Source organism: Elgaria multicarinata, chromosome 10, assembly GCF_023053635.1.
Source record: "Elgaria multicarinata webbii isolate HBS135686 ecotype San Diego chromosome 10, rElgMul1.1.pri, whole genome shotgun sequence".
NCBI classification, from domain to species: domain Eukaryota; kingdom Metazoa; phylum Chordata; class Lepidosauria; order Squamata; family Anguidae; genus Elgaria; species Elgaria multicarinata.
In genome coordinates this window covers 90,365,151-90,379,245 of record NC_086180.1, presented here as the reverse complement: position 1 = coordinate 90,379,245, position 14,095 = coordinate 90,365,151, and the positions used below count along the sequence as shown (strand labels likewise).

Genomic DNA, 14,095 nt, shown 5'->3' with positions numbered 1-14,095 from the left:
TTCGATTCCTTTCCTAATTACGCTTAGCATGGAATCTGTCTTTTTCACAGCAGCCATATGCTGGGTTGACATTTTCAGTGAGCTTTCCACCACAACTCAAGATCTCTTTCTTGGTCAGTTACCTCTAGCTCAGATCCCATCAGTGCATATACAAAATTGGGATTTTTTTGCCCTAACATGCATCACTTTATACTTGCTTACATTGAACCACATTTGCCATTCGCCCTCTTTCAAGTTATCCTTCTGGAGCTCTTCAAAATCTCTTTTTTTTTAGCCACCCTAAATAATTTCGTGTCATCAGCAAACTGGGTCACTTCACTACTTACTCCGAATTCCAGATCACTTCTGAACAAGTTGAAAAGCACTGATCCCAATATTGATCCCTGTGGGACTGCACAGCTTACATCCTTCCATTGGGAGAATTTACCATTTACCCCTTCACTCTGCCTCTTCGCTTATGAGTCCCAAGCCCCATTAACCAAGATAAATTTTGATTTTAACAGGAGAATTTTATAGCAGTTTCATAATGAGCCTCCAATATTTTATTTCCTACACTAATGGCTTTACTGAAAACCTATAAAACAATAGTGCTAAAAATAAAGAATAGGAAAAAAAATCAGGAAGATTATAAAATATGAATCAGAGGCCCTTTCTACACCTAAGGGTTATCCCAGGAAAAGGGAGGGGTCATCCCTGCCTGCTCCCGGGATCCCCTGTGTGCCATTTGGATGCACAGGAACGATCCAGGGATGATCCTGGGGGAAAGGCAGGTGTAGAAATGGAGTAAATGTGTAAACAGCACTGGTCGAAGTTCATATTTTAGAATGATGAACTAAACAGTTCTATAGAACAAGAGTTTTAAAAGTTTTTACAATTGGAACTTACTTCGCTTATCTTTTGAAGTTCTCTGAGACCTTCCTCTGATTGTTCATACTTTTTCTTCCTACCTTCTTCATCATGTCTGAAAGAGTTAAAAGATGTACCAATTGAGACTAACCATTTTAAGTAGGAACACAAAAATATTAATTTATTAAATCAATAGACTTCAATTACGCTACTGATAATGTTTGCAGGCATATATTCTTCTTTAATTTTTGTGAACCGCCCAGAGAGCTCTGGCTATTGGGCGGTACAGAAATGTAATAAATAAATAAATAAATTCTTCCACTAGAGTGCAACAGTAAATGTTAAAAAATGTGTGAAGTACCTATATAGATGGAGGTTCTGTATGATAAAGAAACCCAAGTTCTTGCCTGCTGAACTTCACCAACGTCATATTATTTATTATTATTTATTAAGTGAAGGTGAACCCAAGGAAGGCAGCCTATGCTGGAAATCATCATTCTAGGAGTCTCACAAGGGACTACAGTCAGGCTGATTTGCTGCTTGGCAAGTGTTGACAGAGCTAAAATTCTGTTCACACTGGTATCCAGGAGAAATGTTAAGTGCTAGATTCTCTGAGCAGGGAGTAGGGAAGTTTCCACCTTGTCAATCAGGAAGCCACATAGCTGAAGCATCACGTCAATGCCACGTCATACCCCCTGGAATAAGGCTGGAGAATGAATCAGAGGGAAGCCTCTGGACAAGCCAGAGTGACAACTACTTTGGATTTTTAAGATCTGGAATTGTTGGACTTAAGACAACTCCCTCTAAAAGGAGAGGTGCCCTTAGAAACTAAATGCATCTTAGCAGCCAGTGATAAGAGGACTGTAGGGTGGCAAAAACAAGAAAGAGCCTTGCGCCTGCATCTGCATTTAGATGGCAAACTAGCTCCATCATGATGAGGCTTCTTAGACCTTGGACACCCAACACCACCTGCAATAGTGTGGGCTATATGCCTTGTCAGTCCTGCTGCGAGAGCAGGAGGAACAGCACTTTGAGGACAAGCTGCTAAAAGACATCAGCACACCAAGGAGCAGATGCAGGAGGTGGGTGGGTGGTTGTCTTTGCCAGCAATTGAGAATTAATAATCTAAAGTAGCCTTAAGCCACTTTATGAAGTCTAGATGAGTAGTTTCACCTCCTAGGGTTGGTGGGAGAGGAGACTTGGAAATGAGGTGACTCACCACTTCAATGTAATCCTTAAGAAACAGTGGGAACAATGCCAGGGGTCAAGGAGGCATTGCTGCTCTATTATTATTATTATTATTATTATTATTATTATTATTATTATTATTATTATTATTATTTTATATAGCACTATCAATGTACATGGTGCTGTACAGAGTAAAACAGTAAATAGCAAGACTCTGCCGCATAGGCTTACAATCTAATAAAATCATAGTAAAACAATAAGGAGGGGAAGAGAATGCAAACAGGCACAGGGTAGGGTAAGCAGGCACAGGGTAGGGTAAAACTATCAGTATAAAGTCTGCACAACATCAAGTTTTAAAAGCTTTAGGAAAAGTTTTTAGTTGAGCTTTAAAAGCTGCGATTGAACTTGTAGTTCTCAAATGTTCTGGAAGAGCGTTCCAGGCGTAAGGGGCAGCAGAAGAAAATGGACGGAGCCGAGCAAGGGAAGTAGAGGCCCTTGGGCAGGCGAGAAGCATGGCATCAGAGGAGCGGAGAGCACGAGCGGGGCAATAGTGTGAGATGAGAGAGGAGAGATAGGAAGGAGCTAGACCGTGAAAAGCTTTGAAGGTTAACAGGAGAAGTTTATATTGGATTCTGAAGTGAATTGGAAGCCAATGAAGAGATTTCAGAAGCGGAGTAACATGGTCAGAGCGGCGAGCCAAGAAGATGATCTTTGCGGCAGAGTGGTGAACAGAAACCAACGGACTGATGTGAGAAGAAGGAAGGCCAGAGAGAAGAAGGTTGCAGTAGTCCAACCGTGAAATAACCAGTGCATGAACAAGCGTCTTGGCGGAAGAGACAGACAAAAATGATCGAATTCTGGCAATATTATACAGGAAAAATCGACAAGATTTAGCTACTGCCTCAATATGAGGAATAAAGGAGAGTGAGGAGTCAAAAATAAAGCCAAGGCTACGAGCTTCCTTGACCGGAGTAAGCGTAACATCATTGACAGTAAGAGAGAATGAGAGATGAGGAGAAGGTTTAGGAGGAAAAACGAGCAATTCAGTCTTTGCCATATTGAGTTTCAAACGACGATGAAGCAACCAAGCTGAGATATCTGAAAGACATGCCGAGATACGATACGAGATACGACATGCCGAGATACTGAAGATCTTCTCTTAAGTTTGGAGAAGGCTAGAAAATTGCAACTCACTAGTTTCTACCTCAGCCTGAGAGACGTATAGGAGCACAAGTACAGATATACAGAGCCAGTGTGGGCGAGAGCCAATGTGGTATAACAACTAAGGTGTTGGACTGCAAGTCAGGAGATCCCCACCAGGCCATGGAAGCTCACTGGGTGACTTGGACCCAGTCACAGACGCTCAGCCCAACATACCTCACAGGGTTGTTGTTGTGAAGATAAAATGGAGAGGAAGATTATGTGGAGGAGGAGGATTTTTCCTTGGAGGAAAAAGGGTGTGATATAAATGCAATAATAAATAAATAAAAATAAACACAAGGCAGGGGCAGAAACCCAGGCTCTTGCCAATGGATCTGGCACAAGAAGAGTGAGGCACAGAATGAAAAAGGGGACCAGCATTGACTGAACTGCCACTGTTCAAGGCTCTTCTTCTCACTGTTAGACTATGCTTTACTTCAATTTGTTTTGTTTTAAACTAAAGCACTGAAGAAGAAAAACCTGCTTCCCTTCTCTCAGGTACAAACAGAGATGTGAAGGCCTGTAAATCACCCCCCAAGAAAAATGGGGGGGGGGAGAGACACACACATAATAATTTAAAAATAAGTTTTACACCATTTTATCCAGGGATTGTGTTTGGAAAATATGCGGAAAATATATTTTTCTGATTTTCTTCTAGTTTCCCCCCAAGCCTTGGTGGGGAGCAAAGCAAAGAAAAAGGGGAGCCTGTCCCACACATATATACTTGTTTTAAAGCCAGAACGGTTATTAATTATTTAAAGTAGGAGACTAATATGTTTCTTCTTTTGCCCTTTTTTCTGAAGCCAAAAAGAACAAACCCAACACACCTCTTCACACAAAACACACACTTTTCTTCCATACCTCAATTGGGAATAGCTTTATGCTGTTTGGTTAGTCCCCTTGAGTAGAGCACCACCTAGTTCATCACTCCTTCTCTGTATCCCGACTACCTTTGCAGTGCTGCAGTATTTGCATGTAAAGAGTCTGGGGTTTTTTTTTACTGCTCTTGCTTGGTGAAACAACATATGAACAACCTACAATTCTGGGTTCACACATAACGACAACCCATCATAGTTCACAACACAACAAGAAACCATGGGTTCTCTTCATGAATTAGTTACCCATAGTTCTGGGTTCGCATATAATGACAGCCCACAATTCAACAAACCATGTTTAATTAAACCATGGAGCGTCATTATGTAAGAATCAGGCCCGTTTTTTTCCACCACAATTTTTTAAAATTCTGCCACCATTGAGCCTCTTGCAGCACTGCAGAAGCACCACAAAGATCTTAAATATTCTCCGCTCCCTTCTCCAAGCATTCTTCCAGGAGGGGTGTGCAACCAATTTCAGAAGCTGTAGGAGAACTGCAACTTGGAGACAAGAAAAATCCAAAACTTCAAAAGATGGGCTTGAATTAAATTGAGCCACGAACTTCAATCAATTAGATTCATGTTGCAGCCCCAATGTAAAAAGTTTACATCCTGCTGATTTTAAAGACACTATTTTAAAGAGAACTAATTTTTCTTCTGGATTTCAGTTCAATTGTTTTAAATCATGTCTATTCTCCCCTTCAAAGAGCAAACAAGCTTTGTAATACACAAACATTAATGCAAATCTAAATCCTTGTACGAGAAAATAAATTATTACCTTGACTCCCTCTTCCTTTTCCTGCTTAGGGCTACCTTCTTCTCCAAAAACCTTTGTTCTTTAAGCACATCCTTAATGCTGGCACCACTGGCTTTCAGTTCAATGCCTCTTCCCGAAGACTCTTCCGCATTTTGAATACTTTTACCTAAAATGACATAGTAAAGTCTCAAGCTACACTCTTTTTATATTATTCTTTTGGTTGCAAATCGAAACAGATTGTTTAATTGCAAAAAAGAAAATAAAAAGAAAAAAGGTAATTAAATCAGACAGAAAACAGCACAGTAAATGATCATTTAAAGTAAAACTCATCACCTTGATTTGCAGTTTTCAATGTTTTTGTTTTTTCTGCAGCTTTCTGTTTCCGCTTTTCTTCAAGTTTTTCTCTATTAAGACGTCTCCTTAAAAGTCTCTCTTCTTTTTCTCTAGCCTGAAGGTAAAATATAGGAAGCGGATTGATATGATAGGATCAAAAGTAAGATTCATACTCCAGACAAAGGCTGCCATGAAGGTTTAGATGCAAGGAACTCCTGCCAGAAAGCAAAACTGGCAACTTCTGCTCCTCTTTCCATACAAAGGCTTCTCTAGATCATGGCCTTTCCCCAACTTTGTATTAAATGAACAATAAAAATCCTTATCAGCTCGGGGGCAGTCTTCCTGAAGAACAGACCATTCAATCTGTTACCTTTGTAAAAGGTATTTCTCTGTGTTTGATTGGATTCTGTCAGTATGGGACTTGACCGCCACCTTGTGGTCTACAACAAATCGCTGCAACAGAACTTTCCAGAGACCTTGTCAAGTCTGAACGCTCAGTTTCTACTATGACAAGCCAAAGTAAACCCAGAGCAGCAATAGAAAAAAATACAGAACAAGAACTCTCTTCTGCAAGAGAAAGAGAAAAATGGTTCAATGTATGAGATTTAGTTAACTTAGAAGAAAGAAAAGAATGTGATTATTATGCTAAATGTATTAAACAAGAAGAGAATATAATACACATTTCTGATGTGTAGAGAGCCGAAAACATACCTTAACCTTGATGTGTGTTTTCTTTTTCTTTCTTTCTTTTTCTATTTTTATATGTAATGCTTTTAGGCTATTTATGTTTATGAAATAATAAAAAACGGATAAAAAAAAGAACTCTCTGCGTAAATAACGTGTGTGTTAGAGATTAAACAATATCTAGTTACACAACCTACAGCAAAAAAAAAAAAAAAATCCCGAAGAAAAATTTCCTGGGAATAATTGAAGAGAGCATCCCAGGTAAAAACACACACTCAGCCATTCAAAAAGTAGGGAATGGCCCTGACAGTATCCAATCAAGCACAGAGAAAGACCTTTGACTAAGGTAAGAGACCAAATGGTCTTTTCTCCGTGCTTGAGGATTCCGTCAGTATGGGACATATAAAAGCTGACCCATGTAGAATGGGCAATACGCTTAGGGCTTACCTAATGCTGAGGAAGGACGTGCTGCAGCACATGCCATCCAAACGATGCCTCAGCAGAAGCATACGGATCCACCTTATAATGCCTAGTAAAGGTATTAGAAGTGAACCAAGTAGCCACTCTGCAAAGTTCCATTCAGAGACAATGCTGAAGTAGCGACAGCTCTAGTAGCGTGGGCCATAATCTTCATCAGGAAAGTAAGCTTCAAGCAGCAGAAGGCCAGCATAATGCAAGCTGAGAGGAGGGACAGGAGGAAACAAAAAGTGAGTCAGTTTGTCTAAAAGGCTTGGTCCTAGAAATGCACACCTTTAACGCCCTGTGCACATCTAAAGAATGCCAGGCTTTCTCTGATGGGTGAATAGGAGGACGGAGGATGAAAGGACCGATTCTTGAGGACAATGGAATTGAGACACAACCTTAGGGTGGAATGAAAGGTTAGTACATGGGACAACACAGACTTTAAGGAAAACACAAAGGTCTTGGACACAGAAAGCGCATTAATCTCTGACATCCTATGTGCAGAGATAATGGCGACTAAGAAAAGCTCTTTGAGTGATAAGAATATTAAGGAAGCTGATTTTAGAGGCTCAAATGGAGGATGTTGGAGAGCAGATAACACCATGTGAACATCCTAGGATGGGAATCTGTGTTATACAGGAGGAGACTTAAACTGAGCTCTGTGAAGAAGATTTACCCAGGCTGGATCTAGATGGTAGAGATGACCCTGAGAAAGCAGATCTGTTCTCGACGGAAGAGGCCATGGGCGAGATGTTGCCATGTTGTCTTCCAGTCCACAGGGGAGACACCAGAATGATGTTTGCCTTTTCCTCCTTGATCTTCCTGAGGACTCTGGATAGGAGAGGCAGTGGAGGAGAGGCAGTGGAGGAGAGGCATACAGCGCCCATGGGGGTCAGGAGGAGGTTAGAGCATCTACTACTTCTGCCCTCTGAGCTGGAAAACAGGAGAAGAATCTGGTCACGGTGGTTAGATTCCATTTCTGAATAGAACTCCCCAATGGAGTGATGAGCATCGGAGCCATCACTGGAGTGAGTTTTGACTTCCTTGGATAAGCACATTTGACCTAACAGACCTACCAGAAACATCAGTGGTATAGATGACTTTTGCAGAGCTTCTTGCATCATGTCCTGGACCTGGAGAACTCTCTCTGGAGACAGAGCTAGGAAACCTGACTCCGTGTTGAAAAAGGCTTCCAGGTGGCTTATCTGGTGGGATGGAGAGAGGTGGCTCTTGTGGATGTTGACCAAGAAGTCTAAGCCTTTGAGGATATCTGCAAGTCCTCCATGGCCTGAATCTTGAATATGGAGTGAAGCAGGAGATCAGTGAGGTAGGGATGGATGAAGATTCCTTGAAGGCTACCATGATCTTGGTAAAAATTCTTGGAGCAGAAGAAAGGTCAAAAAGCAATGCTCTGTACTGAAAATGGAGCCCCCCAAAGGCAAAGCAAAGGAAGCGCCTGTGAGCTGGATGAATCATCACATGCAGGTAAGCCTCAGTGAAGTCTACTGAAGACAAGTCTTCATGATGTATGGCTTCCTTGATGGATGCCAGAGTCTCCATCCAAAATTTCCGGTAGCGAATGAAATGGTTGAGGTGTTTCAAGTCCAACACTGCCCTCACTGAACCGTCTTTCTTGGGGACGGTGAAGAAGCACAAGTAGACTCCCTATCCATATTTGCCTTGAGGCACTGGTTCCATTGCTGAAATCTCAAGGAGATGCTGTATCCTTGAGATTTCAGCAGTTTACAGCTTCTTGACAGGGTCGGATGGCAAGGGGAAAGGAAGGAACATGTTTGGAGGTCAGGAGATCAGCTCCAAGTGAAGACCATGACGGATGGTCTCCAAGATCCAGCAATTCAGCCCACTGTCTGAATTGCCTGAAAGACAACCACCCACTGGGGGGGGGGGGGAATGGCGTCAGAATTGGTATCTGGATCCCCTTGAATGAATCGAGGAGCCCCTCTGGCTGGATACAGTTGTTGACTTCTTGTTGACCTTGAGGACTGAAAATCTCTTCTTTTGGAGAAATTTCTTTAAAAATGAAAGGACTGGTTCAGCTGGTAAGGATGAATGAATCGTACATAGGAATGCCTGTCTTCCTTCTTCCTGAAGAGGGCATAGCCTTTTTTTATCGTTGGATTCCAACAGGACATCACAGAGAGCCTCATCTCCAAAAAGCTTCCTGCCCATGAAAGGTTCTGTAGCTAAGCTGGAACATGATGTGGGGTCAGAGTCCCAGTGGAACAGACATATCATCTGTCTGGCAAAGACAGAAGCTGCTAGAACACGAGAAGAAAACTGCATTGCCAATAAAGGCAATGGCCCTGGAAATTTTCAAAAGGGTTTTTCTCAGTCGAGCCGGTCTTCCAGCCGCAAAAGTGAAGCCCTCGCGAAGACGAGGGTCAAAGTGGAAAGAGCGGCGGCCTCATGAGCAGACTCCGATTTCCTTTCAAAGGTTTCATTTAACTACCAGGGTACCCAAATTGGAGGACATATTAGGCAAAGCAGCTGAAGGTGGATGGCAGTTTATTTACTTGTTCTTGCATAGGCCCAAAGCCCCCAAAACTTGTCACATGAGAAATGAGCAGAAAAAAATCTCTGCCTTCCTCCTCCTTAAAATCCTTTCCCCCCTCTAATGAGCCTGCAGGCACAACAAGAAGCTGAGGAGATCCCCCCCCCTTCCAGGCCCGACTACAGAGGAGCCTTGAAGGTGGAAACTGGGTGAGTCTGCAGTGACAGAGATGCCAGAGTGAGCCCTAAGCCCTTCGGAAGTGAATGCACTGAGGCGCAGTGTGAAACGGCCCTACGTACGGCTCTCAGGTTGCTGGGAAGAGGAGGGGGTACAAGACGAAGCCGCAGCTGTGGGAGTGGACATAATGTCGGCTGCTGCTGAGGCGACTAAAAGCGCAGGATTTTCCTTCGCAAGGGCCTCTGTACAGGCTTGCGGGAGCTGTGTCTGGAGGAGCATTTGACATCTTTGCAGGAAACTTCCAACTTAAATTTGGCCTTCTCCATGGCGTTCGGTGTCGGCAAGGGCCAGCAGTGGGAAGGTTTAGAGGCCAGAGGGGAGAAGCTACAGAAGCGCCAGAAAAAGGCAGGAAAACACAGTCAGAGAGGCAAAGCCAACTTTTTCTTTTTCTTTATAAATGAAGCAGAAAGCGAGGGAAAACCATTAGACCACAAACAATACTCACACACAAGTAGGATAACGACAATAAACCAGGGGGGGGGAAAGGCCTGAGCCAAAGGGGACCGCAGAGAGAAAAAGGTAAGACCACTTTGGTGTAAGGCAAATTGAAACTAAGCATTCAGGCTTGTCTGGAAAGTTCTGTTGCAGCGATTGACACTCAAGTCCCATTCTGATAGAATCCTCAAGCCCAGAGAACCGTCTCCTCCCACGTATACCTAATAGTCCCAGAGCCAGACCAGGATTTATTTACCTCAGTCAGTGAAAAAGCTTAGTGAATTGTTTTTGTTTATATATGACATAAGTATCTCAGAAAAGTGAGTCTTACAAAACTCCAGTGGTGAGGGGGCTGCGTGATGACATCATCAATATGGCTGCCACACTATTATGTAGTTGCCACTTCTAAATATGCGTAACTTCTCACCTGTTTTATGCTACAGAGATGAATATTTTTCTGAAATATTTCAAATTTAATTACAAATATCTTTTGTAAACACATTTTTTTAACTCCATTAGTTTTTGAGATAATTTCATTTCAATATATCAAATCAGTGTTCACATTGGTTATGTGTGATGTTTAACCATGATTTACTCAAAAACTATACGACTTCCGAAAGAATACTCAAGAACAAAAAAATTTGCATTTTTAAGAAAATGTGTAACAACATGAGGTTTACCCCAATGGTTAGGGAATTATGAGTGATATCTCATTATAGGTCCACTTTCTCAGGATTGTATGGTTTTACAGTTTATCATTCAGGGCTTTCATTTCAAAAGTATCCACCCTAAATATCTCTCGATCTGATGCACAGATAATTTTGAACATGTTCAAATGTTCTTTACAACATTTCAAACAGGACAAGTATGATGAAATATTTAAAAAGACAATTAATTAGGTTGAATTGTTTTTAACAAATGTTTTTAAAATCTTCAGCCAAAATTTACAATTTACAAAATAAAAACTATGTTCCGTGAGAAGGGTTAACAAATAAATTTCATCGGATGTTCTCTTCAGTTTTATTGGAACTGCTATCATCACTGTCAAAATCACTTTCCTCGTCTTCTTTTTCACTGTCCTCTTCTGTGGCCATTACAAGATTTTCGGGGAGCGTTGGACCATTGTACCATTTTATGTGGTACCTGCCATTTTCCAAGTACCAGCCGTGTTCAGTAGGATCAAGACCATTGTCAGGTTTTCTACAATCTGCTTGTTTCCACAGCCATGACACTGAATTGCTTCTTTTAATCTTTTGGATCAAAGCAGGTTTAGATGGAGGCAGCATTGTTGGGCCAATCCCTTTAACTTTGGAGAATGCCTTAGACTGGATCTTAGGTGTCGTTTTCTTCATAGACTGCATCTTTCTTCACTCAGAAAAGAGTATCTAGGGTGGTCATACATGGCACAGACAAATTTCTCCAACCGAGCTATCTTTTCTTCAGTTAAAGTTAATGACTCAACTAGCTGGCTGAGAATTTCTTGGAATTCATTATTCTTTTTCATGATTTCAAAGGGTTTAACTTTTCCCTGCCTTGCAAATGCAGCTGTGAAATCAGACCCTATAAAAGCGTGGTAGCCAGACAAGGCTGCTTGATCTGGTATAATCATACAATCCTGAGAAAGAGGACATATAACCAGATATCACTCATAATTCCCTAAGCGTTGGTGTAAACCCCATGTTATTATACATTTTCTCATTAAAAAATGCAACTTTTTTGCTCTTGAGTATTCTTTCGAAAGTCGTATAGTTTTTGAGTTCATGGTTAAATTTTACACAGAGGAGGGCCAGGATCATTTCTTGATCATCCCAGAGTGCAGGACACAGAATAACGGGTTCAAGTTACAGGAAGCCAGATTCCGGCTGGACATCAGGAAAAAATTTCCTGACTGTTAGAGCAGTACGACAATGGAACCAGTTACCTAGAGAGGTTGTGGGCTCTCCCACACTAGAGGCGTTCAAGAGGCGGCTGGACAACCATCTGTCAGGCATGCTTTAGGGTGGATTCCTGCATTGAGCAGGGGGTTGGACTCGATGGCCTTATAGGCCCCTTCCAACTCTACTATTCTATGATTCTATAACCAATGTGAACACTGATTTTATACGTTCAAATGGAATTATCTCCAAAACTAACGGAGTTAACAAAAAATGTGTAATTACAAAAAGTATTTGTCATTCAATTTGAAATATTTCAGAAAAAAAATCTCTGTAGCATAAAACAGGTGAGAAGTTATGCAGGGTGGATTCCTGCATTGAGCAGGGGGTTGGACTCAATGGCCTTGTAGGCCCCTTCCAACTCTGCTATTCTATGATTCATATTTAACAGTGGCAACTACATAATAGCATGGCAGCCATATTGATGACCACTGGAATTTTGTAAGACTCACTTTTCTGAGATACTTATGTCATATGTAAACAAAAAAGATTCACCAAGCTTTTGCACTCGCTGGGGTAAATAAATCCTGGTCTGGCTCTGGGACTATAAGCATTCACCAAAGGCCCTTCTCCAAGTACCATCTCCAATTGAGATCTGGCAGGTGGCTACTAAGTAGTAGCTTTTTACGGATAGCACAGTGATTGTGGAATGCTCTCCCCAGAGAGACTTGCCCGGCACCTACTCTGTATTGACTTACATATTTATTTAAATTTATATACTGGCTTTCTACTACAAAAAGTGTTCATGGAGGCTAACACTAGAATATAATACACAAAAAAATTAAATATAAAAGCAAATCAGTTAAATACACATCATTAAAAAAAGAAAGAAAGAACACCCACCAGTTAAAACATATTTCAGTGAACAGCTTAAGATCCAAAGCTCTGTCTGAATAAAATAGCATTTTCTTGCTGGCAGAAAGACAACATGCATTGATGGAGCTCGCTTGGCTGCTCTTAGCAGGGAGGCTCCAGAGCCTTTACTTATTTCTTCTGGGTCTTATAGGGAAGCTCCTGGAGGTTTTCATGGATTTTTAGGTTGTGGATTATTTTATTTTATTTAAACAACTAAGATCTTTCTTTCTTTTAATAAATTGAAAAAAGAATCCTAACATTCCTGCTTTCCTAGCATGCCAAGAATAAATGTTGGCTTATGACTCTGGCTTGTTAGAACAACATACCAGAGCTCCTGATTTGGAGGTCATGGGAAACAAACCACAGATGGGAGTGTCCGTGGTTTGTTCAACCGCTCCTGCTGGCAAATAGGAGCCAAGTGGGAGTGAGCAGCACAATTGCTTCTTCACAAAAAGGCAAAATTCTGGCTTATCATTATGTGTGGACTGAACCTTCTCTCTTTATAACTATCATGAGCGGAATATTCTTTTTAGTAAAAAAAAAGAAAAAAAAAAAGGAAGAATCTTCTATACAGTGGTGGCCAAAATTGTGGACACTTTTTGAAGTGTTCATGTTTTGCAACTTTGCATGCTTATAGAAAATGTTCTGTTTTACGAAATTCAAATGTTTATATATCAATTGAAGGACCTGATTCACGTAATACAACAGTCCTGCTTCTTTTCCTGGGTGTCCAATCAACTCTTTCCTTTGATGCCATTGCTCTATGATGTACATACATACACTTTTAATTTGAGAAATACTTCAAATATTCACACAATCTCCAATTGAGCTTCAGTTACAAAACAAACAGCAAAACTGACTTTCCCCAACTTGAAACATGATGTATCACAGCTACTGCCATGTGATTGGTCCCAATCTGCTTCTTCACTCAATCACACCTGTTTGTTTTTAGACCAGCGGTTCTCAACCTGTGGGTCGGGACCCCTTTGGGGGTCGAATGACCCTTTCACAGGGGTTGCCTAAGACCATCGGAAAACACATATTTCCGATGGTCTTAGGAAACTGTATTGACTGAACTATGTCATGTATCATCTTTTGTATTATTAAAGCTATTGTTATGTATTATTTTCATTAGCAAACCATCCCATGACAATGGATCGTGTAGAGAAGAACGAAAATAATTTTATGGTTGGGGGTCACCACAACATGAGGAACTGTATTAAAGGGTCGCGGCATTAGGAAGGTTGAGAACCACTGTTTTAGACTAAAGTAAGCATAACTTTTTTTTGTACTGCAGATATTTGCATTCTGTTTTTTGTATTGAATTCAGCATTAAATTCTCTTTCAATTGATAAACATTTGAATTTCGTGAAACAGAACATTTTCTAATAAGCATGCCAAGTTGCAAAGTTGCAAAACATGAAAATTTCAAAAAGTGTCCACAATTTTGGCCACCACTATAAGAATACAACAGTGTAAGGGTTATTACTTGAGGTCTAACTGAGTGATTTTGCTCATTTTTGTTTTTAACTGAAGTTTGAGCAGTGTGGATGTGTAGAAACTTTTGAAACTTTTTTAAAGTTCAAAGCCTGAGCTTTGGGCAGCTCGGAAGGAAGACGGATGAGGCAAAGGGGAGATTAATGTATATGCCCCACACACTGTGCATGTAATGTAACATGTGACACAGTGTGTATGCACAAGGAATAATGTTTACTCTTGAGAGCTCTTAAGAGTGTTGGGCCAATGAAAGCACAGGGACAGAAAGTCGGGAAAGAGGTTG

The 14,095-nt window shown here is 41.1% G+C and overlaps 1 protein-coding gene across 1 annotated transcript in view; it reads right to left on the bottom strand.

Annotated features, from left to right (window-relative positions):
- The window catches only part of BOD1L1 (biorientation of chromosomes in cell division 1 like 1), a 64,686-nt gene that overhangs the window by 36,983 nt on the left and 13,608 nt on the right, over positions 1 to 14,095 (bottom strand). The window contains exons 8-10 of the mRNA XM_063135121.1: positions 5,197 to 5,311; positions 4,885 to 5,029; positions 886 to 961 (exon numbers count right to left, since the gene is read on the bottom strand). Of these exons, the coding sequence (XP_062991191.1) occupies positions 886 to 961; positions 4,885 to 5,029; positions 5,197 to 5,311 (336 nt within the window). The remainder of the gene's footprint in view (positions 1 to 885; positions 962 to 4,884; positions 5,030 to 5,196; positions 5,312 to 14,095) is intronic.